Source organism: Cydia pomonella, chromosome 24 (genome assembly GCF_033807575.1).
Source record: "Cydia pomonella isolate Wapato2018A chromosome 24, ilCydPomo1, whole genome shotgun sequence".
Taxonomy (NCBI): Eukaryota; Metazoa; Arthropoda; class Insecta; order Lepidoptera; family Tortricidae; genus Cydia; species Cydia pomonella.
Genome location: NC_084726.1, coordinates 12,176,097 through 12,202,259, shown reverse-complemented (window position 1 = coordinate 12,202,259; position 26,163 = coordinate 12,176,097). Strand labels below are relative to the sequence as shown.

Genomic DNA, 26,163 nt, shown 5'->3' with positions numbered 1-26,163 from the left:
GGAAGATGAGATATCTACAGTAGCTAGATATACATTGGATTTGGATGAGAAAAGAATGTAGAAAGTATAAACTATAATTACAAACTAAACTAAAATTAAAATAAGACTAAATATAATAAGTCTCCAAAAGGCCTCAGCGGCATAGTACCGAAAACGCTGGCAGCATTTCTTCGGTGGATTGACAAACTAATAAGCTGAGCATGGAAGCTGCCAGCTCTTCGGTCTCCTGTTTTGTATCTGAGTCTCTTTGACAGGTCTTTGACGAGATTCAGGGCGCCAGGGCCCCACGGACCACGACGTCGTCTCGACATCGATGGAATAAAATTACACTCGGCGCCGAGACCGCTATATTTCCCTACCTTGGTCTTCTCTGCCGCCGCTGCCGCTGCCCTCACGGAGGTTCGGTGGAGATGTGACGGGGCCAGTGCGTCTTCACATGTTGCATCCCAAACTAGCACCCGTCATGTACAAAAGAATGTACATCATTCATCTTAAACTAAAACGTACCTGTACGCCATCCGTATTTGCTCTCCGTTCTTGTACCAGATGAGCTGTGCTGGTGGGTTCCCTCCACGGCTCCTGCAGACCAGCTCCAGGCTCTGTCCTCGCCTGACTGTCTCGCCTTCGGCGTAGCCTTCGATGTAGGGGGCTCCGGGGGGATCTGAGGGCGAAGAAAGTTTTTGTCAATAGGTGAAAACCAATTAAAAGCCATAGCACTAGGATCTGACCTTACCACGAGCTTGTCACTATCATGACACTGATATATTCGCTGGTGTGTGCATTTTTTTTTATTTATTAAAAAAATCTGATCGGTGATTGGCTCTAGTCACACCTGATGGAAAGTGAAGACAAGGCCTAAGATGGAGCTCACCGGTTCAGTAGTAGCCTATTCACTCTTGCTTTAAAGAGACCGAGGTCAAATTTATCAGGGAATATAGATGGCAGGAGCGCATTCCATGCTTTAGCCGTCCGTACCAAAAAAGAGGAGGCAAACCGTTTCGTGCGAACAAATGGAACGTTTACTACGAACGGGTGCATTCGCTCCCCACGCCTGGTTGCCCTGGTTGTTGCATAACTTACTTTCTACGCATCTCGCTCTTACGGGCATATCAGTGTGAGTGAAACAGAGAAAGTGAGTTGCGCAGACGTCAGCGAATATATCAGTGTCAGGTCAGTGTGGTAGGCATACTACGTTCAATGAAAGAACAGTTGTTTTTGGTAACCAGGGAAGAACAATTATAATTTTTGTTTATTTTACTTTTATATTCATATTATAAAATGCCTAACCTAAGACCCAAAATAAATAAAACTCAAAATCCGAAACGAATCAGATCCTACATCGTAACGGATCATGTAGAGACCCCCTATAGGTTAATGAACTCTAGCAATTTTCTTGCACAGTCGTTCGGAAAAGTATTTAAACATTCTTTGTGGGTATTTTTTTCTTTGAGAAAAAATAATGCGGCGGATTATTAAACGGGTAATTTTAAATTAAACTTTTTTAAGTTTCCCCTTTGAAGTTAATAGGGAAATTAATCTTTGTGCCTTGGTGTTTAGATTAGGTTTTGTTTGGTGTATTTCAGGTTAATTTTATTAAGGAAGGAAATATTTGAAGCACTTCTGGTGCCATTTTGAGTTAAAACATATATATATAAGTAAGTAAGTATAGATATTTTGTAAGTAAGGTTGCCAGAGTTACCTAAGGTTACCTTTTGGCATTAAGTCCGCTATTTGTCTGTGCAATAAAGTTAAAATAAATAACGACGGAGGTAAACAAAAAAAAATAGAAACTATAGAAAGGTTTTTTTAAGCAAATAATGAATGATACAGTAAAATAATTTAAGCGAATAGGAACCATACTAAATTTTATCACCCAAATTAATGACTTATTTTTGTACTAAGTACGTTTAGGTTAAAATTTTAATGACGTATATTTACGGGTGGAGTCTTTTCCTTAACACATTGAGTGCCGCGATACTTCACAGAGGTTTGAAGTCGCTTTCTCTACAAAGCGGGAAAACGCTGGGATTGGCAACGAGCGTAGCGCTACGAAAATTTTGGCAGTTAATGTCTTAAAGTGTCCAACTATAGGTATTATTTATATTACTCTTAAATTTTATAAAAATAGCAGTGATGACATTCCTACAAAAAAAAAGCTAATGAAAATTTTGTATATATCTAATAATTGGGTGATTTACCCACTAGAAAAACTAGGAATTTAACATTCACAATAATAACTATCTTATAATCCCTTACTTTTAGTAAATTGAAAAATGTAAGCGTTCATAAGCTACAGCGATCGCTTATCAAGCTCACACCAACATTGCACTTGTTTTCTACCGTCATGATGTAAAAAAAACATCGAATTATGTTCCTACTTCAAAACCATCCTGTATTAACTTACACGCTTCTTACTCCTGAGCTATTCAAATCAGGTAATCCAATTTGTACAAATTCCAGAACATTGGCTTAGGTTAAGTTCATAGTAATGATTAAAGTTAGCTTTTAGTTTTAGTTGGATTACGCTTAGTTTCCAATCTGAGCGAAGCAAACAACGAAGTAGCTAACATCTTTAGAAGACGATGTCACACCGAAGACGTACAGAGTAGTTTATGTTAATGGGCCCAAAAAAACGGTTATCTGTAAAGTCGGTTTACTGACGATAGTTGAACGTGACAACGTCATAAGAAAATACTGATGGAACGGTTTCATTTTTCAAAAGAAAATTTTAATTTTATTTGTTTGATAGATATATTGTATGGATATAGAGAAGGAGGTAAATGGAAATCAGAATTGAATTGATCAAGTTACATTTATTTGTACGCATAAATACAATTGCTGTCGAACGTGGAGGCCTCTTTGTCGCTCGTTGCGCGCTATCGCTTGCACTTCAAGCCTTAAATGGATCGCCTCAGAGCGAGGTAACGCCGCATGAGTCATGTTTTTTTCATGCGTGCAGCCGGCTCTATCGAATTATAAGACGTTGTCACGTCAAAAGATAAATCCGTTCAGTAGTTATCCAAAAATCCGTTCAGTAGTTTTCGAGTTTATCGTTAACATACATACACACTGCTAGACGCGACGGGGTTTTGTTTTATAAGCTATATTAATACCATTTTTTGCAAAACCTACATCTTGTAAAACAAATACGAGTACACAACTTAAGAAATTTTAGTAAAAAAATAAATGCGAAAAAAAAAAATCTACTTAATTTCTCTGTAGTAAACACCCTGTTATGGTGGTCCCACACTGGCTGTTACATAACGTTATACAGTGTGTAAATTTAGTCACCCCCAATAATTTACGGGGTAAATGTATAGGACGTATGACCAAAACATTTACCCCGTGAGCAACTTTTACTATTAGACCAACCCCGAAATCACGAAGAAAATCCAAAATTAGTCAGCCAAAATGAGCAAAATGTCTTGTAGTAAAAGTTGCTCAGTATGGCTGTAAAATACAATACAATAATTCATTAGTGCTAACCAATATAAAAAGAAACATGATATACAATTTAAATATATATAATATATTTACAGCATCTACGGCACCATGCCGCAGGGGGATAGTTTTTAATTATTTATTTTAAGATTAGTTTTATTTATTTTTAGATTTAGATTTTAAGTTTTATAGGTTATATGATGTGTAAAGTGTATTTTCTATTCATCAAATGATACCATAACCTTTTTTAATACTTTAAAATGTGTTTATTTTTACATGATTTTATTAATTAAAGTAAGTATTTAAATATATACATGAACATACGGTAAATTTCGTTTTTTTTTTTATGTGAAAGAAGGTAAGCGATCTTAAAGTGTCTTTTTATAAAAACCACTTTTGAATAATAAGTCACAAAAATTATGTAACAATTATAAATCATATTTATATTATTTCGATTTCATAAGTCATATAAAAAAAATTAAGCGTTTTTAATAAGTTTTCGGAAAAAAAATCATTTTTTGTACAAGCTTTTATCGCTGACTGTACTTTTTTTTCACAGACAACTAATACTCATCGAGCTAATTCTAAAAACCCCAAGTACAATTAGGTTGCGTTGTTTTATCACAGAGTTCCCACGGTCACTCCATCATCAGATCAGCTCCATGGTATCATAATATTGCATTGTTACTCGACTTATATATAACGTAAATTTTCAGCTTCATCGGAAACCGGGAACTGGGTCAAATTTAACTTGCAAGATTTGATTACACCGACAGACAACGGGACTAACTATAGACAACAGGCGGTCTTATCACTAATGTCCTATATACAAACATAATTATATTTAACTCCAAATTTACATCCTGTATAACAGGCTCTACCCTGTGTGACAGGGGACAAAATAATAGTATTGATAATGATTAATATGCTTCCCTGTCATGTTATATAATATCTTATGACAGTGTGGGACCACCATTAAATCCGCCTGCAATACGTCACGGGTAGAGCAAGCCAAGTTCAACAATTCGGTGTGACGCGCGACTCGAATTCTCGCTCCACGCAACAATGTGCGTTTAATTACTGACTCGACTTGGAACTAAATTACTTGCCACGGGGCTCAATTACTCGCTTACTCGCACGGCGTTTAGCTTTGCGAGTGGGAATTGTGTAGGCGTTTGCGTACTTGTTTTTTTTTTGATATCTTGTGAATTTTAAACAATAATCAAGTTTATGGTTTTGACAATGTCCGTTTCGTGGGTTTCGCAAGTTGGCGACGCCCCTTAAAACTGACATTTACAAAAAATAATAAGTTACACTTTTATTCATGATTTGTTTGCATATTTCGCTTTATTATTCCTAAATCAACGTCAAACTCAAAATTTTATTTTCAAAATGCTGTGTTATCATAAAGTGACTATTTAATCGTTAATGTGTGTATTTTAATATTACTCACAAAACATGAAATAGTATATTAAATATATTAAAACGGGCCACTCATCGAAAACGCTTGACATGTTTCACTTCGAACGTTTTCTTTTTAAAATACGTGAGTGACCTGTTTTAATATATTTTACAGTACATATGGGGCTACTTTATAGCACTAGTGCGAGAAGTAGCATATTACGTTACTGTGTCGAACATTTAAAGGGCCATATGTACTGTAAAACGTTGTACGATACATGTGCGAATAGGTAATTCGCAACTCGTGTCGATTTAAAACACTCCCTTCGGTCGTGTTTTAATTTATCGCCACTCGTTTCGAATTTCCTATTTTTCGCACTTGTATCGTAATGTACTATAATATGTCTGTCTGTGTCTCACGGAAGTTTTTGTCATGACAGGTAGGCTGGGTTTTGACGACCGGTCTGGCCTAGTGGGTAGTGACCCTGCCTATGAAGCCGATGGTCCCGGGTTGAAATCCTGGTAAAGGCATTTATTCGTGCGATGATCATGGATATTTGTTCCTGAGTCATGGGTGTTTTCTACGTATTTAAGTATTTATAAATATTTATATATTATATATATCGTTGTCTAAGTACCCTCAATACAAGCCTTATTGAGCTTACTGTGGGACTTAGTCAATTTGTGTAATAATGTCCTATAATATTTATTTATTTGTCGTTTTTTTGACGCTTTTGATATAAATTACTATTTGATGTGTGTCTTCTATCAAATGAAATGCGGTACAATATTAATATTTATAAAAAAAAATATTGTACAAAATACGAATGGCGGATTTATGTTATGTTAAGTATTGGCGTCAATAGTTACTGGTATATCTTAAATAAATAAAATGTCTAATGGCATTCTCTACCAGTCAACCAAGTAGGGCTAAACAAAGATGTACAAATGGTGCTGAGACCGATATCTTTTTGGGTGTGTTTAATATTTGTAATTTGTAACAATTTTAAAATATCACTTCGACTCATTAAAAAAACTCCACTTTGTTACAATTTTGGGAACAGAAGCTTTGAAAAATTACCGTAGAAACTGAAGTCAGTAACAATAAAACATTGAAAAAATGTTACACACGTTATTATTACTTATCAGTAACATATTTTTTGCATCTCGTATATAATAATAATAATATAATAATAGCATGCAATTTTACAATAGCATTACAATAATTACATTTACATAATTAGCAAACAACATGCAAATAATATCTACTTATTTATCAATATTTCGCATAAGTAATAAATTTATATTTACAGCTGTCTATTAGATGATATTGATATTAAATTGAATTTACGAATGCATCTCGTATAAAACAAAGAGAAAATTAAAATACTTATCGTTAAACCTAAAAAAATATATTTCCAACAAACCCCAAATACCTTATAATTGGCTTTTGGTATTCTGAAACTCGTTCTTATTCAAAAGACCTTGAAAAAAAAACATCAAATCCGATTCAATTATTTTTATAAAGTACATTTTATTTCGTTACAAATTTGCAAAGGTCCTTTATATAGCCCATTACACCTCCAGGCTATTTTTCCTACCTTTTATTTTTTTACGCCCAAACGAAAGCCTTTGTTTTCGTAAGCATGTTAATAAATAAACATTGAAAATGCGAAGGCTCTGCGTGAATTTTCAAAGCCGAGTAGAGAAGTGGGTAGGTCGATGAAATTGTAAGGTAAATATCGATAAATTCAAAGACACTGGCATGATTACTGTGGGAGATAATAAAGAAAATAACAAATGAGTCAAAAAGGTAAGACATACGACTATGTAGCTGAAAATATAAAAACGAATAGAAAATCATTGAAATATAATGATATATTGCAAGAAATTTTGGCTTATCTAGGCATTTTGTAATCCATATTTATTAACCAAAAGCGAAGAGACAGAAGTCAATAATTTAAACTCAATATACAGTCAGACATTATATTGTACAGTCAAAGAATTTAATTTCCGTATCATTTTGTACCTTATCACAGTGACAATCAATATGAAAACCGCTTGGGACCTCATATTATTGTCACATTGACATCGGTATAAGTATGGCCACCGCAGTCTACAATAGAAAAACACAGTCTCTGTGCTTGCAATAAATGTAACTTTCTTTCAGAAACAGAACCCTAATATTATCCCATGTCGACAAGAACATGACATGTTAATTAAAGCTTTTAAACATTCATCGACATCACCCGGTCCCATCCCTACCCGTAAGCTGAGCATAGGGGCAAAGCAAACAAAGTGTACCATGTAATTACGAACCGATGGAATCCACTCTGCCTTCTCTCCCCTAATATACTGATGGCGAGATTTGACATGTACTGTAATTATATGATATTACATTGATATTGACATGTCAAAGACTTATGCGAATTTAATATCGGTATAGATTCAATATTTACGTGATGCTTTCGTTTTGAATTTTCGCTAATAATACTTCGTGGAAATAAATATCATAGCATAAATGTGTGAATAATATGTCCCATAAAATTGGAATTGGGTTAATTCGGCATACAAACAGATAGCTACAAACAGATAGCGAAAAGCGCTGGTGGCCTAGCGGTAAGAGCGTGCGACTTGCAATCCGGAGGTCGCGGGTTCAAACCCGGCTCGTACCAATGAGTTTTTCGGAACTTATGTACGAAATATTATTTGATATTTACCAGTCGCTTTTCGGTGAAGGAAAACATCATGAGGAAACCGGACTAATCCCAACAAGGCCTAGTTTACCCTCTGGGTTGGGAGGTCAGATGGCAGTCGCTTTCGTAAAAACTAGTGCCTACGCCAAATCTTGGGATTAGTTGTCAAGCGGACCCCAGGCTCCCTTGAGCCGTGGCAATATGCCGGGACAACGCTAGGAAGAAGAAGACAAACAGATAGCTACAAAAATGATATTTGAATGCATTTAAGATTAGAAGCTTTGTGAATCTTAATGGCTCCGCCGTTATGAAAAATTTCCAAAAACTAACCCACTAAGATATTTTATATAATTATCGAACTTGATCACTGAAATTAATGAGAATCGGTTAACAGCCCAAGCTCAAATGGAGATCTTTGCTCTCGCTCGGAAGAATAGAAATTGTATTGCTTTAGGCCAATATCAGATTTAAGTCAGTAAATATCTTTTGAATAACTAGTAATGGTAATCTTTGGGATCAGTTTACCACTAAACATGAACATCAAAAAAAAGAAGTGTTCTTCAAAAAAAGGAGTGTACAGATTTTTAAAGGGTCGGCAACGCGCATGTAACACCTCGAGTTGCAGGCGTCCATAGGCTACGGTGACTGCTTACCATCACGCGGGCCGTATGCTTGCTTACCACCGTCGTGGTATAAAAAAAACATAAATACCTATATTAATATTAGATTAAATCTAAAAAATAAATGAACCTGAACTGAAGACCCTAAAGCTGAACGCAACGAGATTTACAAGAAAACTTTTAAGCGATAAGCTTAATAGAAAAATCCAATTCCCATCAAAAAGGTTTCATTAAACAGCTTACAGACGAAGAAAAGGAGATCAAAATGAAATAAAAATAAACCTCGTCTGTGACATACATTATCTTTAAGTCTCTAGTTGAATGAAACAGGCTTTGCTACACAAAGATAGCTGATAAAAAAAGCCAAGTCTTAAAAAAAATATGTTTTTGTGTTTCATTTATTTGTGTCATGGTATTTTTAATTTAATTACTTAGTGCCACTTGCACCATCCCACTAACCCGGTTAAACCTGGAGTTACCATGGTTACCAGTACAATTTGACACAAGGTTAACGGTTTAACCGGTTAACCCCAGATTAGAGGGATGGTGCAAGTGGCGCTTAAGATCATATTTTGCAGGTTTTAACATAATAGTTTATTACTCTCTATAACTAACTTATAAACTTATTTTATGTAAAGAAAACGTAAAAATTTCCGTAACTTTATAAAATACGCTGTCACTTTTCCAATCGAGAAATAAAATAATGAATAATCTGCAAATGACGTACCAGCATAACTTAGCTTATTAACTGGTACGTAATGATAAATGTCATCACAGTTCTTACGATTGAACATTGTATTTATTGCTATAAATATACGCTACGTAAAAACATAAAGTAAATAATTGTCAGAACAGACAATCACAATGGAGTTTTCTTTCACATATCGATTACATGACATTATAAAAGCTTCCTCTAAATGATTGAATCAAAGGACAATTTAATAATTCATTGGACTACAGTGTCGTTCTGCGAAAACATTTGAACATCGCACGATCATACGATCTTACATCCATTGCCAATCCTTTGTAAAATAAACCTTACATAAAGGTTCTTAGGTTCAAATTTAAATGGAGAATTCCAATGTAATACGAGTTGCCGATAGTTAATTTGATTCGAACGTCGAATTGTGAAAATGGAAACCGTTGGAATTTGAAATTTGTTTATACAAGAGTCTTCGCGGTGTATTTAAAATGAGGTTCGGGTGATTTTAGAGTGTGTTTTCTGAAGTCGCGGTGCCTGGTGTTTTTACAGCGTTAGCCAAGTGCATCGGTTGTGGAACTTGGCGAATCGTCTACCGTGCACGAAAAATCCTGGGACTGAAATAAGTCACAAGCTTTTCTGTAAATCGTGTATTTATTTAAAAACATGAATCTTTGTACATCTTGGATCTAAATGTGGATTTTATAATATGAAACAATTTTAACTCTTACAATTTTTATAAAATAGGTTTGAATTTAAATACATAAATAAATAAATAATATTATTAATAAATAAATAAATATTATAGGACATTATTACACAAATTGACTAAGTCCCACAGTAAGCTCAATAAGGCTTGTGTTGAGGGTACTTCGACAACGATATATATAATATATATAAATATTTATAAATACTTAAATACATAGAAAACACCCATGACTCTGGAAACAAATATCCATGCTCATCACACAAATACATGCCCTTACCAGGATTTGAACCCGGGACCATCAGCTTCGTAGGCAGGGTCACTACCCACTAGGCCAAACCGGTCGTCAAAATAAATAAATAAATATTTGGGGATGATCTTACACAGGTCGTCATAGCCCCAAACTAAGCAAATCTTGTACTAGGCGACGATATTTATACGTATATAGATAAATACATACTTATATACATATAAGACATCCATGACTCAGTAACAAAATATCTGTTTTCATCACACAAATAAATGCCCTTACCGGGATTCGAACCCGGGACCATCAGCTTAATAGTCTCAAACTGGTCGTCAAAATAATATTTTTAATGGAGCTTTACAACAATTTGTTTCAAATTTTATAATAATAAAAAATATTGGTGTCAATTTTATTTCAATATCTGAGTATGGCTCAGTGTACACTCTGTTTCAACCTAATTAGAACCTTTCATAAACCAAATAAAGTAGCTTTTCTTTTGTTTCACTGCATTCTTAACCTTTTGAACGCCACGCCTATCGTACGCAGCGTGTAATCGTGAACCTTGTCGGTATGCATGAAGGTTGATATTGGGCTGTCGCCGCGCGCGTCATATGACGTCTTTGGCGGTCAAAAGGTTAAACAAACGAAATTCACCCAATAATGTACAGCAGGGTTAAAATGGTAAAAGGGAAAAGAGGCCGCGTTAGGCCGAAGGCTCGAAGCGTCCCAGTGGTCACTATTCAAACACAAAGCAAAAGAACATGTATTTAAATGCGAAGGCCGGAGGTCGAGCTCCGCGTATGGCCGAAAGAAACGTCCAAGAGGTCAGTGTTCAAACACAAAACAAAAGTACACGTCTCTAAATGCGAATGCCGGAGGCCGAACTCCACGTAGGGCCTAAGGTCCTAAACACAAAACAATTACAAGAGGATTTGATCCGACTCTCTAGCCACCAAGAAGTAAATAGACATAACAAAATTTACAAAAAGGGTCAATAGCCACTCTCAAAGGTGAAAAGCCAAAAATCCTTAATGAAGTCACAGAATCTGAGGGAAATAAACTATTTATGTATTTATTCTATCCCGTAGGACAGACGGAATACGTTATTGCTGGGAACAGATTACCTTATATAGATCTCGCATTATAAGAAAACCGAACACGTCGTGCTCTATGTATGTAGGCCTTCTAACTTTAGGGCCTTCGATGGAGTCAGTATAAAATATTTCATTCCTTCAAGCGGTCAAATATAGTTTCTGGATAAATATATAAATAAATAAATTAATATAACAGGCACATTCTAACACAAATTGACCCACGGTAAGCTCAAGAAGGCTTGTGTTGTGGGTACTCAAACAACGATACCTCCCGACCGTCGTCAAACGAATATTAATCTCGGCGTACGAGTGTACACTCGAAATATTTGTTTGGAAATATGGATTGGAACTTCTTTCACTACTTACTTGATCTCCTCACGAACGAATATTAATCTCGGCGTACGAGTGTACACTAGAAATATTTGTTTGGAAATATGGATTGGAACTTGTTTCACTACTTGCTTAATCTCCTCACGACCGGGTATCATTATTTGCTACCTTGTATTTAACTCTGACAATTTGACAAACAGTCAAGAGTTAATTGGGGCCTATATACTACGTACGTCGGTCGTCAGGAGATTATTATTTCTAGCTAAAAATAGCTTGAGATGGCGCCATGATCGCGAGCAAAACTAAAATGAAAACACTACCGCTTGGGTCTGGGGACCTACGCGAAAACCGAAATTCGTAAATTGCGGGGAATTTTCTCTTTTACTCTCACTATGGCGTAATTAAAGTGACAGAGAAAAATCCCCGCAATTGATGAACTTCGATTTTCGCGGTTATATCCCTGATTTAAGCTAGACTTCCGCGCAAGGCCGCTCCGGCGTCACTAACGTATGTATGAACTTACTTCAGAGCGCAGTAGCCTCACTGTCGCTGCAACAGTGGCGCCGCGTCAGTATCACGCCACAAGCGCTGTCGCGTAATCGCTGTATCTAAAGTTAGCGATCAGTCACCAAGGGTCGGATGAATTATTAATATCCCATTTAAACCGACTGTTGACGGCGACTGTTGACTCTATCGGGGCTCTAATTGCGTGTGCAGTCGAATTGATGTGTTTTGCAATTCGGATTGTCGCGGACCGTCGTTAAGTGTTTACACCCCTTTTTGACTTTAGCCAGGGCAAATTGACTGTGATCTCGCCGATTTTCATTGTAGCAATAACTATACCGTTTGGATTCAGATTTTTGCAGTATTGCAGCGCGATATTATTGCTGACAGCATTGCCGCAAATGTCATAAATCCGGGCAGAAACATCAATTTTCACATTTGCGGCAGTAATCTCGCACTGCAGAACTGATATAGTAATGCAGCTGACTGCATTAGGTACTGCAGGAAACGTTAAATATTATACAATATTCTCGTAAAATGACGTTTTTGACGTTTTCTGCAGCTTTGTAGTCGGCTGCATTATTGCAGAAATATTTCAGCGCGACATTACCGCTGTAAATGTGAAAAATCGATTTCTGGGCGGATTTTTCACATTATCGGTATCTTAACGCTGCTAAAGTGACGACTTAGGCCCTCAGCACACGGAGCGTAAGAGACGCGTAAGCGTATCGTAATACGCGCGTAGAATGAGAGCGCTACGAGCACGAACAACTTCAAACAAGTCTTTCAACTAATGATGATAATATTAACATGATAATTATGAGATTTCAGTTATAAACCGATTACGCTTACGCAACCCTTGGTGCCTAGAACTCTACACGTCTCGTACTCATACCGTTTTTACGATACGCTGAGGCCCTCAACACACGGCGCATAAGCGTAAGAGACGCGTAAGTGTATTGGTTTACGCGCGTAGAACCAGAGCGCTACTAGCACGTACAAGCTCAAATAAGTCCGCACACGAAGCGTTATCGTAGCGTAGCGTATGAGATTTCTGTCGTCATTACTACAGGTGTAGCTTAATACAGGCGTAAAAAACAAAACCTGACATAATCAAAAAATAAAAAGTCTGCATCTGACGAGAAAGTAAAGTCGTCGATACATCCGCCGAAGACATCTGATGCCAGTGACGCCATGATTTCAACTAATAAAATTTCACTTATAAAACGATTACGCTTACGCGACTCTTGGTTCCCAGAATTCTACGCGTGGTACTCGTAACGTTTTTACGATACGCTGACGCGACGCTTTCGCTTACGCTCCGTGCTCCGAAGGCGTTACGCGACGCTTACGCTTCGTGTGCTGAGGGCCTTAGATCAGCAACCCAGCGTACTCCAATTGCACTTATGCTGTCAATTATGCAACCATTTCGTCAAATAAATACGCCATATCACCAAATTAGCCAAAACCATAACTTTACGACAATTCTCTCGTAATTGGTTGTAAGTCTCCCGCGTCGCCTATTCCAGTTATGGTTTCATCAAATTGGGACGGCCTGTTATAAATATTACGACTTGGGTGGTACTTTAATGTAACCTTATTGCAATTGGGTAAGGTGCATATTTGTGTGTTTTGAAGGTTCGTATTATGTACACTTTTTACGTATTGCAATGGAATAATGGTATACAATTGTGTTTTTATGAACGATATTGTAGTGTTGTGGTGTAATAAGGATATTAATAATAGTAATGGAATAAAAGTAGGATGGGAAACAAATTGACTGTTACTAAACGATAACTAGGTATACTCTGTAGCTTTAGGTATTTAAATAAATGTAGACAAACAATTTGTGAACTTTCGGGTAAATTCGGGTAAATTTTGGGGTGAGTAAGGTTGCCAGAGCTCAACGAGAGGAGGGAGGGGTTAGGGTCGGCAACGCGCATGTAACTCCTCTGGAGTTGCAGGCGTACATAGGCTACGGATACTGCTTACCATCAGGCGGGTCGTATGCTTGTTTACCACCGACGTAGTATAATAGTAATAATATTCATTGGTTAGCCAACCATATACAAAACCACCTGAATCTGTCACTGAACCACCTGACTTTAACTAACATTATTTGAGCATGTAATGTTTTCATCTACCCTAAACTGGCTTAAGGAGCCATTTGAGGGTAGATACTTTTATTTAAATACTTAAAATACAGAGTATAGATACAAAATATATTTATCTACAACTGGTGGTCTCCCCTGCCTGGTGGTATTGCCCCCGCCGAGACGAGCAAAGTGAAGCGCAAGGGCACTACCTACCTTTTCTCGAAGCACTTCGTCGTTTTTTTTAACTCTCATAACTTAGGTTTGGAATACACCTGATAAACAAAATTCTCGGGATATAATGTCAATAGTCGACTTGTTAAGCATAAAAAAAATCACATTCATAACTCTTATACTTTAGATTTTATTCATATCTAAAAAAGTCCGATTTCGTCACTGACTCAATCAGTCACTGATGATCTTCAAAACCAGTAGCTCAAACTCAGCAAGCTTTGTTGCCTTAACACGGTACTCAACTCTCTCTCTAAAGCTCTCTATTTTATCACGTTTATATAAAATACAATTGGATTACAAAAAGTGCAATGTATTGACTGAACAGACACTATCTACCGCTGGTGAAACTATTTAATTTATTAGTAGTGAATATAGGCGGCTTTAGGCGTGGGCGACGTGGGCCTCCGCCTACGGCCTCGCGGTCCGAGGGGCCTCGCGCCTCAAATAAGTATAATATCTCTGACACAACGTAAAAATGTTCGTTATTTCTTGCGCCACCAGAGGGCCTCGCTAAATGTACCTTGCACACATAAAATTTTGGTCTTGCCCCGCCACTTAAGTGAACATATTGCAAACACAGATACAGATTACTGTATGTGTACGAGTATTAACTCGTAGTAGTAAGTGGACACCCTCTGGAACTGTTTTAGGAGCTGCTTGGGTATTATATAGTCCCTTGGCCGTTATCACGTAGCCATTATTAGTTTAATATCGTTACTAACAGGCCAATTATTCCAACATACACTGACAATGTAGAAACGTATCTTTTGACACTGACATATCTAATCCATATCGTATCTTTAGCAAAAGTTTGACCTATCTTAAAGTTCGAATCAGGCCGAGTGTCATAGGAATGTTTGTTCTTTGCACATTATGTCACCAAACTGACAACTGTCAACTGATAATGACAGTTTTTTTCGTCAGATTTAGATAAAATTTTGCTGTGTTGTGGACTTTTTTGAGTTTTGCGTAACTCATTGGAAGAAGTATTAGGATATATGATGGAATTGCGCTTTTTATAATACGTCGGTGGCAAACAAGCATACGGCCACCTGATGCTAAGCAGTCTTCTCCGTAGCCTATGTACCTACCCTAACACTCCGCACCCACGTTGAGCTCTGGCAACCCTACTAACCGTCAGGAATATGTACAATACTATGAGAAAGGTCTAGTGTTATTTGGCTGCGGTTTTTGGTAATGTGGAGGTACTTTTGAGAACCCTAAATACCTGCTCCTTGAAGAATCCCATGTTTTATATACTGTATAACCTTTCTCACTTTCACTGTAAATATATTTTTTAACGTATTTCGAACTAAACGAATGAAATAACTTCTTTTAAGCCTCCTTGATAAAGATAGGTCAATACTCTAGGGCACTCAAGCCGGATTTCTTTCAGCCTCTTTATTTGAGATTGCCGGCCAAGGGAGTTAAGTGTTTCATTTCGTTAAAGGTTAAAGATGTTTCATGCCCAGTATGATTTCAAGTGAATGTTTGAGGGTTTTTGACTGAAATGTTTCGTAGACTTCATAGACTTTAAAATATCATACAAGCCATGCGTCATCGTGAATGACACGATCTATATAAAGGTACTTACATAGCACGCTAAGTTGCACAGTGCTTCGTAAAGGCGCATCGCGCTGCAACGCCTCGTGCCGGGCCTCGCATGTGAAATCTGCGTAGTCATCGTCCGCTGTCGCTTTGAAATGGACCCTGTGGACAAGGAATAAGGTTTAATTTAGATTCTGGTTAAAATAGAGAAAATTATGGCTGAGAAAACACAAGGGTTGTTGGTAAGGGAGGTGAAAATTATCATATTTAGGCTCTAAGATATGCAGTAAAGGGCTTGTGCACAAATCACGCGAGGTTTTTTCGGCTAGTTTTTGACCCCACCGTTGTTGAAGTACTTGGCTAATCCCAACCCCCCCCCCCACCCCACCCCCACATAACCTCATGAGTATTTGTTTTTATTTTTTCATTCGCCCTAATTTTAAAATAAATAGTATTGTATAGAGTAAATCTTGTTTAGACTCGCTATCCTCGTTCTTGAAATTACCCCAATGCACCTTAATTTTAGCAACGTTTTTTATACTTCTGAAAGACACTGATAGGTTTACTTATAGGTTTACCTATCTTTTAGGAAATTAAATAATTTATTTTATGCCGTTTAGTCCAATTTTGATGTCTACCGTTCTCCAAGTCTTCCTCAATTGCTCAAAAGTTAACTGGAAGAGATCCCTGAAAGGGATAAGTTCGCCTTTGTACAAATGATGGGTGTTCTTTCCAGTTTTATGTTTCTTTTTGTACAATAAAGTGTTTTACTACTACTACTACTGATCTGTGAATGATAATATTTTTTTCTTAAAATATTACTTTAAAAATGGTCTAGTCTTAGATCTTAGAATAGTATTGTAGGTTATTAATTATTATCATACTGACAATAAGTACATTTAGCTGTAAATTACATGGACATTTTTTACTAAAGAAATGCATTCCTGAATTGTCCATGCACTTTTGCAGCTCACTGTACCTTTTTATTTGCGTGGAAATACTTTATCCTGTAGCAATTACGCATTTTATGTAGATAGAGTCAAACTAAGATAAGTTAGTTGGCAGAGATTTTGATAGCCCAGACGGTTCACAGGTTATTTTAAACGTCAAAGTCAAGGCCTGAGTGGACGAGTTGGGCGTGCAGCGGCGCTGGGCGTGCGGCGTGCATATTAAACAAATGCAAACGTATAGGAGCGGCCTTAGTGCACGCTGCTCACAACACTTGTGAGCCCGACGCCACGCTGCACGCCCCACCGAACGCTCCGCTTCGAGCGTCCACTCAGGCCTTACACAAACTTCTATGTAATTATAACGTTTGCTTGACGCTTGCACCGTCTGGGGTATCAAAATCGCTGTCGGCTTCTCTTGGTCTGACTCTAGGCATTACTCGTAAGAAAGGGAATTGATTTTAATATAGAGGTGAAGTCTAAGATAAAAACGTGCTTCTTTATTTTGACATTCAAAACAGATGGCGCTGTACTACGCCATATGTTTTGCGGTCACTGAAATGTTCAATGTCAACATTTGATAATCAGAGCTACCGCACAATGTATCTCGTATACTTGTCAAATTCGAAGTACGAAACTCTCTTAGATTTTGCGCATCTTACTCAATCAATGTGTATTTGCTCGTAGAAAGACTGCCATTCAAATCCAATTTAATTAACAAGCTAACAAAAAACTTGTCAACTTCTACAAACTTGTAAAAATGCAAACTCAACTCAACCCTAGGGTGACAAGGCGCTAATTGTGCCAATTTAGGACAGTCCCCGTCTGGCAGTTTTCAAATTAGTTTAATATTACAAAGTGACTGTAAAATGGTGTCCACGCTTCAGGGAATACCTAATGCAGCGGGACGGGAATTCCATTTTCTATTCGAGAATTTTATTCTCTTAGAATTTAGAAGGACCTGATAGATAGGAATGTAGTGTGACAAGGCTTTAGGAGTTTTGGATACTTTACATATTTGGGGGAAAGATGTACAGTCACGTCTGTAAATATCGATACGAAAAATATACCAAAAATATGTAAACACTATCTTAATATATGGGCAATGAAGTCGTGTTTACATATTTTTGCAACTGTTTTCGTATCGATATTTTCAGACGTGACCGTAGTATTGGAGTTAAAATATTGATTGCTGTTTTATGTTTTAATTAGAGATGCAACGGGTATAAGTTTGGCCGGACCAGACACCGTATATTCGGCCGTTTGGTCTGCCGAATATTAGGCATCCGGCCGCCGAATATCCGGCTAAAAGTTTTGTCAAAATTAATTATATTCGGTTGCGCGATTGATTAAAATTCGATGCAGGTTGCAACTTGTTTCTACTCATAGGCAGTCGTTTATAGATACGTGAACTAAATTCACACTGAGTATTGAATAGCGGTACGTTACATATTCTTCGTAAGTATTTTACAGCAGATGTCATTCCAGATCTAGAGCAGAGCCCAACTGGGGAAGTACCTCCACCTTACAGAAAACCGCAGCCAAATAACACTTGACCCTACTCATAGTGTTGTGTTCCTGCCGGTGAGTAAGGTTGCCAGAGCTCAACGAGGGGGGTGGGGTTAGGGTCGACAACGCGCATGTAACTCCTCTGGAGTTGCAGGTGTACATAGGCTACGGAGACTGCTTACCATCAGGCAGGCCGTATGCTTGTTTTCCACCGACGTAGTATAAAAAAAAAAATATAAATAATAATTTCGTTGCGAGTGCTTATTAACTTTGATTTGTTATTTATAAAATGTTTTAGTAAATTAATTGTTAACCAGCAGAAACGTCTGCGAACGATGCTATTAAGCTTAGAATAAATTTAAAAGTGAAAAAATTACTGTCTTGTCAAGTCTCACCCAAGACAGTAATTTTTCCACTTTTAAATGTTTTAGTGTTTAGTACATAATATTTCTGTATTCATAAGTATTGAGCTAAACTACTTTGCGGTCCAGCCGGATGTTATGCAACTATCCGGTATCCGGCCGAATAGTACACTTGGCCGGATACCGGATATTTGTGGAATCTCTAGTTTCAATAACTAAATAATAAGTTGTAAAACGTATTAAAAAGTTAAAACATAATATCCTGGTAGTATTGCCGAAAATAAGCTAATCTTATTCTTAAGAGCTGGAAGAGAATTCTGGCTAAGTGATAAGTTATCGATAACATCCAAGTTTCCTTCCCAATTAAAACTTACTTTGAAATTTCCCGAGACGAGATATTCACAAGGTCACGCCAAACTTTTGTAAATGATCTATAACTTTCAGTAGACAGCGGAATAAACATTTTTATGTACGGTCACGTCTGAAAATATCGATACGAAAAAAGTGCCAAAAAATATGTATACACGACTTTATTGCCCATATATTAAGGTAGTGTATACATATTTTTAGCACTTTTTTCGTATCAATATTTTCAGACGTGACTGCTTTATAGAAACCTGGTTATATAAAATGGGCCAGCGGGCCATAATGGGAAGTGGGCCAAATTTAGCTTACGAGATTTGATCCAAACATTCCTTTGCAAATTAAATAAAAACTTTCGGCCCGATTCGAAGAAAGATTAAGACACGTTTACGATCTTGGAAAGATCTTTAAAAGATCGGTAATTAAACGAAATGTCAAAATTGACGATTATTTCGATTCCGCTGTGATCCCAGTAAGATCTATCTACGATATTTTTAACGTCAAAGTGACATAGTTGTTCGAATCGAGCTGCTTCTGTCAATTATACGACATACAAACGATATCTAAATGAGGACTTATCTAAACCAGAACTTATCGTTATCGTATCTTATTCTTCGAATCAGGTCGTTTGAAGTTTTTGGCAAAATTTACAAGCTTTTATCGCTGACTGTACTTTTCTTTCCACAGGCAGCTAATACTCATCGCGAGAATTCTAAAAACCCCAAACACAATTGTCACAGACATCGCAAACTAATTAGATTGCGTTGTTTTATCAGAGTGTTCTTATGACCTCCTGTGTCCATCATCAGATCAACTCCACAGTACCATAACCGGCACCGGTATACCGAGTGATTCCTGGGAGAAACTGGCGATGCGTAGAACGGAATAGCGCGAAACTGTGCATAAAAAGGTAGATCAATACGAGCAGCGGCGCTTGGAAGACCAGGATGCCAAGCGCCATCTCCGTAAGACGCGACCGAGGCCCTCGTATACCTATACCTACAACCCAGCTGGCCAGCTTCATTGCGCACCATGCGATCGCATTTTCAAAACCAAATTTGGCTTTGCAAGTCATATTAGAGCGTTCCATGTTTCCGAATAAAAGCAGTTGAAGGAGTCGCCGGCGTCGGATCCGGCGAGGAGGACTATATATACCATAATATTACATTGTCACCCAACTTCTGTATATTTGTAAAATTTCAACTCACTCGGACTATGGGAAGGGGGTGTAATTTAGCTTGCATTATTTGAATAACAGCTTGTAAAAAATACAAGACAATGCCAAGAAAAACACTTCACTCTATTTTTTTAAATACTCCTCTTCCTCGCGTTGTCACGGAATTTTGCCACAGCTCATGGGAGCCTGGGGTTCGTTTAGTAACTAATTCCTAGAATTGGCGTAACTAGTTTTTACCACCCAGAGGATAAACTAAGCCTTATTGGGATTAGTCCGGTTTCCTCACGATGGTTTTCTTCAACGAATGACTTACTTGACCTGACTTAAAGTCCTACGTCCCCTAGGTGGGGCAGAGGGCGTCCACAGTGCGCCGCCATCTCGTTCTGTCTTGGGCGGCGTGCTTCGCCTCAGGCAATGATCAACGAATAGCGACTGGTAAACATCGAATGATATTTCGTACATAAGTTCCGAAAAACTGATTGGTACGAGCCGGGGCTCTTACCGCTAGGCTAACAGTGCTTCTTTTTAAATACAAATAAATTAAACAACCGACATGTCACGCTGTCACGCTCATGTCACGTTGCTGACAGCGTGGCAGTGACAATTACGACGCTGAATTAAACCGAAACTGTGGGTTAGTTAGAGTTTGGAGTTAGGGACTTTTCATTTGGATGGTGTTGACGTCATATTGTTCGGTAAAGAGGGATTACATCTCTTGCATCGAATGATGGTTTCTGCGACAAATCATTAGGGTTTCGTAGTCATCTAGAACGCTTATAGTTTCACCAAGTCTGTCTGTCTGTCCATCCTCTGCTTTGTTCTCAAAGCTGCAATTTGGCATGGATACATAAATCATTCATTACGACAGAGTCATAGAGACTATCATTCGACGCGAGAGGCAATAATTTTGCCCCTATTTTGCGTTTTCGGGGTTGGACCGATATTAACAGTTGTTCAGTATGACCTACACATTCTCTTATTAGGGTCGGACATAACAAAATCACTCTGTCTTCTTCTTCCTCGCGTTGTCCCGGCATTTTGCCACGGCTCATGGGAGCCTGGGGTCCGCTTGACAACTAATCCCAAGATTTGGCGTAGACACTAGTTTTTACGAAAGCGACTGCCATCTGACCTTCCAACCCAGAGGGTAAACTAGGCCTTGTTGGGATTAGTCCGGTTTCCTCACGATGTTTTCCTTCACCGAAAAGTGACTGGTAAATATCAAAGGATATTTTGTACCTATATAAGTTGCGAAAAACTCAATGGTACGAGCCAGGCTTTGAACCCGCGACCTCTGGATTGCAAGTCGCACGCTCTTACCGCTAGGCCGCCAGCGCTTAGCAACAAAATTACTCTGTATATTGTAATAAAATCCAACACAAAGTACCTATTTTCATTATCCTTGAGTATATTTAGTAAAGGCCTTTGTCCGCAACAATATTTAATTCAAATTGTATTAATTCCATTGTCTTGAAGCCTACTAAATTCCGGGAATCAGGTAATCCAGGCCCCGGGGGTTCAACCCCTGTCATCGCTTGGGGCAGTTCAATAGGTATTTCCGATAGTTTACAGGTTTAATTAAAAGGTTTTTCGATTGTGAATCTATTTGTATTAAATTTAAGTAATTTAAATTCAGTAACAACAAAAAGTTTACAATATGCAGGTTGGTGTCTCTTTAAGTAAATACACTTTAATGCACCAAACAAGAAAAAATCCATAACACATTTGCAATGTAAATAAAGTGTGAGTGATCGATGTCTTCCAGACAACCTTAGGGTAGCAGGATCCGAGTATAAAGAACAGGTAGTGCATAAATAAATTACTGGAATAAGATGATTACACATTACAATTAATACGTTTAAGCGCAATTCAATTGAGCCGTTTTTGCGATTTTCGAGGCGCTGTAAGTTTCTTCAAAACAAAATAATCCGAAAAATCAAAACAAAGCGGCACAGATATTGATGATATTGATATTATTTGAAAAAATCATTGCTCTAGGTTAAAATCTGGGGAGGAAAAATCGGAACTAGGAATTCCTCTTAGTACGCGTCGTGGCCTTTTTTATTTAATACGTTTTTGATGTAGAGTTTTACAATAAATAAAATAGCCTAGCCGGTAGTGTACCTCTCAACGAAGTTAGAAATCCATGTTTGAGATATGGGACCGTGCAAAGTGCATGGTGGGGGTAAGTAAAGCAATCCCAGCGCATAAGTTGGTAAAAATTTGAACTAACTGCGGATAGCGTCTTAAACATTTCGTACAATTATATGGCTCGAAATGAAACTTTGATTTACGATTACTCCTGAAATATTCATTTAAATTGTATGGTGTAAGGGACGATTGTAAGCTGTATGAAATGCTTAATATAACTAACGTATTTATTTTGAAAATTGTTAATGTATCCATGTATAGCTTTACAAATGCCACATATTACGTGATCTTTTTCTAGAAGTTACGAATATTTATAGTAGTAAAAGATAGACATTTAACATCACGGACTTTTTTGTAGACCTATGAATGAGAAACAACCCCACCATACATTGTGTTGTTATAGCTCAAACGGATTAGGCAGCGTTTTCGATTAAAGCTCCTAGCCAGCGTGATTTTTTCCGACAACATCGTTATATTTCAAATAATTTACACAAAACCATAACAAGTTATATACTTAAGCCTTCCTCAACAATCACTCTATTGATAGATGAAAGTCGTATGAAAATCCGTTCAGTAGTTTTTAGTTTTGGAGTAGTTTTATAAGATGTAGTGAATTGACGTTTTCCCCTAGACTTGCGGACATAAGGTTGCGTGACAGTCGTGCACGCTCCCAATACCTAGTTTTAGGACAAATTTCAAATACGCCATAGTTAAAAAAGTTGTGCTCCTGTCTTTTCTTAAATACCTTACTACCAAAACATGACAATAATCCAATAATATCTTGTCACATACACCCATCATGCACCGTCTGTCTTCATCGTGTCACCTCACGACACTTTCGAAGCAATTTATGTTCATATCATCATATGTTTGTACCACAGACAGGTATAAATAGATGTCGTATGTGCGACTTTTTGGGTGCGAGGGAAATCGAGAGTCATCTTTTTCCAGTGACGTAGCTACCCTCCTAAGTTCAGTTCAGTTTATTCAGTTCGATGAAATTTAAATAATTTTCAATTGGAACAGACAACTGTATTTGTTTTGATTCTTTCAATTTTCAACCAAAATAAAATCAACTGTATTCTCTGCACTATAGGTTTAAACTTCAGTGCCAAATTTTGGATTTTTCATTTGTATGGCTGGGCTTTAGGAGGCTAGGCTTGGGCGAAGCGGCCTCTCGCCCACGGCCTCGCACGAAGGTTCCGCGGGACCCCAACACTTTTTATTAACTTAGAAATACACATTAAAAGAAAAAGACGACTTGGCCCACGGCTAGATTAGTTCAGGCTACGCAATGATTTCTAGCTGTCTCCTAAAACATTAGGGTTTTTTTTTTTTTTAATCTTTATTTAACGAGCTTAGTCTAAAAGACGATGCCGCTCAGTAGTACACATCGAGAAGTGTTCTTACACTAAAACAATTAGGGTTTTTGAATGATGAATGCGGCTGTGAGCTTCATAATTATGATTATTTTCATCGAAGGAAGCGTTTTTTTTTCAGCCAATACGAGACCTAGCTAGTCAGAAGTTAGAAATTTCTTCATTAAACATATTGATTGAATGTTAAGAGTAATTTTCAGATCACAATCTAAATGCCTTGGTGTCCGGTTCACGCTATATAGCTTATAGCTGTAGTCTGTTTTTTTGTTAGTAGCAGTAAAAAATAAACTATGCTTATCCCTTTTGATAATTCTAGTGCCAGAAAAAACAGTATGATTCTCTTTGCACATGCTCTACTGAGAAACGTATTTTTTTTTGGAAAATCAGCAATATTTTTGTATAACACTAGAACTTACTCATAGTGTTGTGTTCCTGGCCGGTGAGTAAGGTTGCCAGAGCTCAACGAGGGGGGGCGGGGGCGGGTATAGGGTTGGTAAAGCGCATGTAACTCCTCTGGAGTTGCAGGCGTATATAGGCTACGGAGACTGCTTATCATCAGTCTGGCCGTATGCTTGTTTGCCACCAACTTAGTAGGTATATAAAAAAATAACATTACGGTATACACCGAAGGCCAACTTAGCACGCCAAGTTTGCGTAGTCTACTTAGACATATGTCTTTGTACCCAGGGGTGTCTCCGGAACAGACAAATGTGCTTTTTGACAGTTGTAATTTAAAGTTTGCGTTTATTAACATAGTTGCAACACGCTTGTTTTAGGACTTTGTCGCAGTGTGCGTTACTGTGCTGCGGCGGTCTGAATTAATCATTATTTAGTTTGACAAGGTACTAAAATGTGCAGATTACTGTTTTGTTTCCAAATTGTGGTATGTAATAGCTGAGTATTTTTTGTTAAGGAATCATATAGGTAGGTACAGTCACGTCTGAAAACATCGACACGATCGAAGTGCCAAAAATATATACACGACTTTATGGCCCATATATTAGGGTAGTGTATACATATTTTTGGCACTTCGATCGTGTCGATGTTTTCAGATGTGACCGTACCTGACTGAAATGGAAATGCATGAATCTTATTCCAACAACATTTAGTTAAACCTATCTTCAGTGGCTTATACCAAGGAGAATTTGAAATAGAGATGTATAGTCAAATGAAACTTTGTAGCTACGTAAATTTACTGCCATCTTTCGACACATAATTAAAACTTTTAGAACGCTATTTGACTTTGATCCTTATTCTTTCACTGATATGTGTTCAATTTGTTAAATATCTAAAACTGGCGCCATCTTACCGGGCACTACCTGAAGATTATGGCGCCATCGCTCGAAACGATGTTGCAATACCTTTGGCTTTTGATCTATTAGATAGCGCCACTTTTTGATATTTAACAAATTCAACACATATCAGCGAAATAATGATCAAAGTCAAATGGCGGTCTAAAAGTTTTAATTATGTGTCGAAAGAACGCAGTCAATTTACGTCGCTAAAGAGTTTTCTTTGACAATACACCTCTATTTCAAAATCTCTTTGATTATACGCGTAGTCTGTATCTATATACCTAAGGCGAATATTTTATATAGATAAATAACATAACTTCCGTGTCGGGTTGTCTTAACAACTGACCTAACCCGCCTCAAACGTTGACAGAAAATGTCATTATCCGGAATTGGCTGCCCGCTTTTTCATGCAGAATAGATGAGCTGTCAAAATAACGGCCCGCAGATCGTAGGAGTTAGCAAGTAATAAGTTTGAAAAAGTTTTCTTTGTATAGTAGTGACGTATTTGATATTTTCATATGAGAGGCGAAAGATTTTTTAGGGTTCTTTAGTTGAACAAAGAATTATTTAGGTAACATTTACTTTAAATTCTTTTTAGGGTTCCGTACCCAAAGGGTCAAACGGGACCCTATTACTGAGACTTCGCCGTCCGTCCGTCTGTCACCAGGCTGTATCTCATGAACCGTGATAGTTAGCCGTTTGAAATTTCTACATATTATGTATTTCTGTTGCCGCTATAACAACAAATACTAAAAATAGAATAGAATAAAAATTTAAGGGGGGCTCCCATACAACAAACATATTTTTTTTGCCGTTTTTATAAATAATGGTACGGAACCCTTCGTGTGCGAGTCCGACTCGCACTTGCCCGGTTTTTTTATGCCGTTTAGCAGCGTCTAACGTTCTCGATTCTCCCTCAATTACTCAAAGGTTCATTGGAAGAGATCCCTTAAAGGAATTAGTTCGCCTTTGTACTAATGACGTGTGTTGTTTAGAAAGAAAGAAATAATTTCAAACTATCTTTTCTAATACAACTCCATTGCAACACCATGACGACTGGTCTGGTCTTGTGGGTAGTGATGGTCTCTGGAACCCAAGGCAGTAGTTTTTGCCACTTTTAAATTTATTCTTCTATAATTTATTAAAAATTAATAAAGTGAGTATTGGCATCATCATATCATCGGCGAAACGAAATGCCACAAACTTCGCTGGTTCGGCCATTTACTGAGGATGGGTGAGGATCGGGGTGTTAACAGAGCTTATTTGGGACGACCGACTGGTCGCCGTCCAGTTGATCGCCAGATACCGCTGGAGCGACAGTGTACAGGCGGATCTGTGCCAACTCAAAGCCGAAAACTGGCAGGAA

At 37.7% G+C, this 26,163-nt stretch overlaps 1 protein-coding gene across 3 annotated transcripts in view; it reads right to left on the bottom strand.

The window, feature by feature from the left end:
- The window catches only part of LOC133531143 (nephrin), a 430,180-nt gene that overhangs the window by 129,942 nt on the left and 274,075 nt on the right, over positions 1 to 26,163 (bottom strand). For all 3 annotated transcript variants that reach the window (XM_061869270.1, XM_061869268.1, XM_061869269.1), the window contains exons 7-8: positions 15,661 to 15,776; positions 508 to 661 (exon numbers count right to left, since the gene is read on the bottom strand). In XM_061869270.1, coding sequence (XP_061725254.1) covers positions 508 to 661; positions 15,661 to 15,776 — 270 coding nt within the window. The remainder of the gene's footprint in view (positions 1 to 507; positions 662 to 15,660; positions 15,777 to 26,163) is intronic.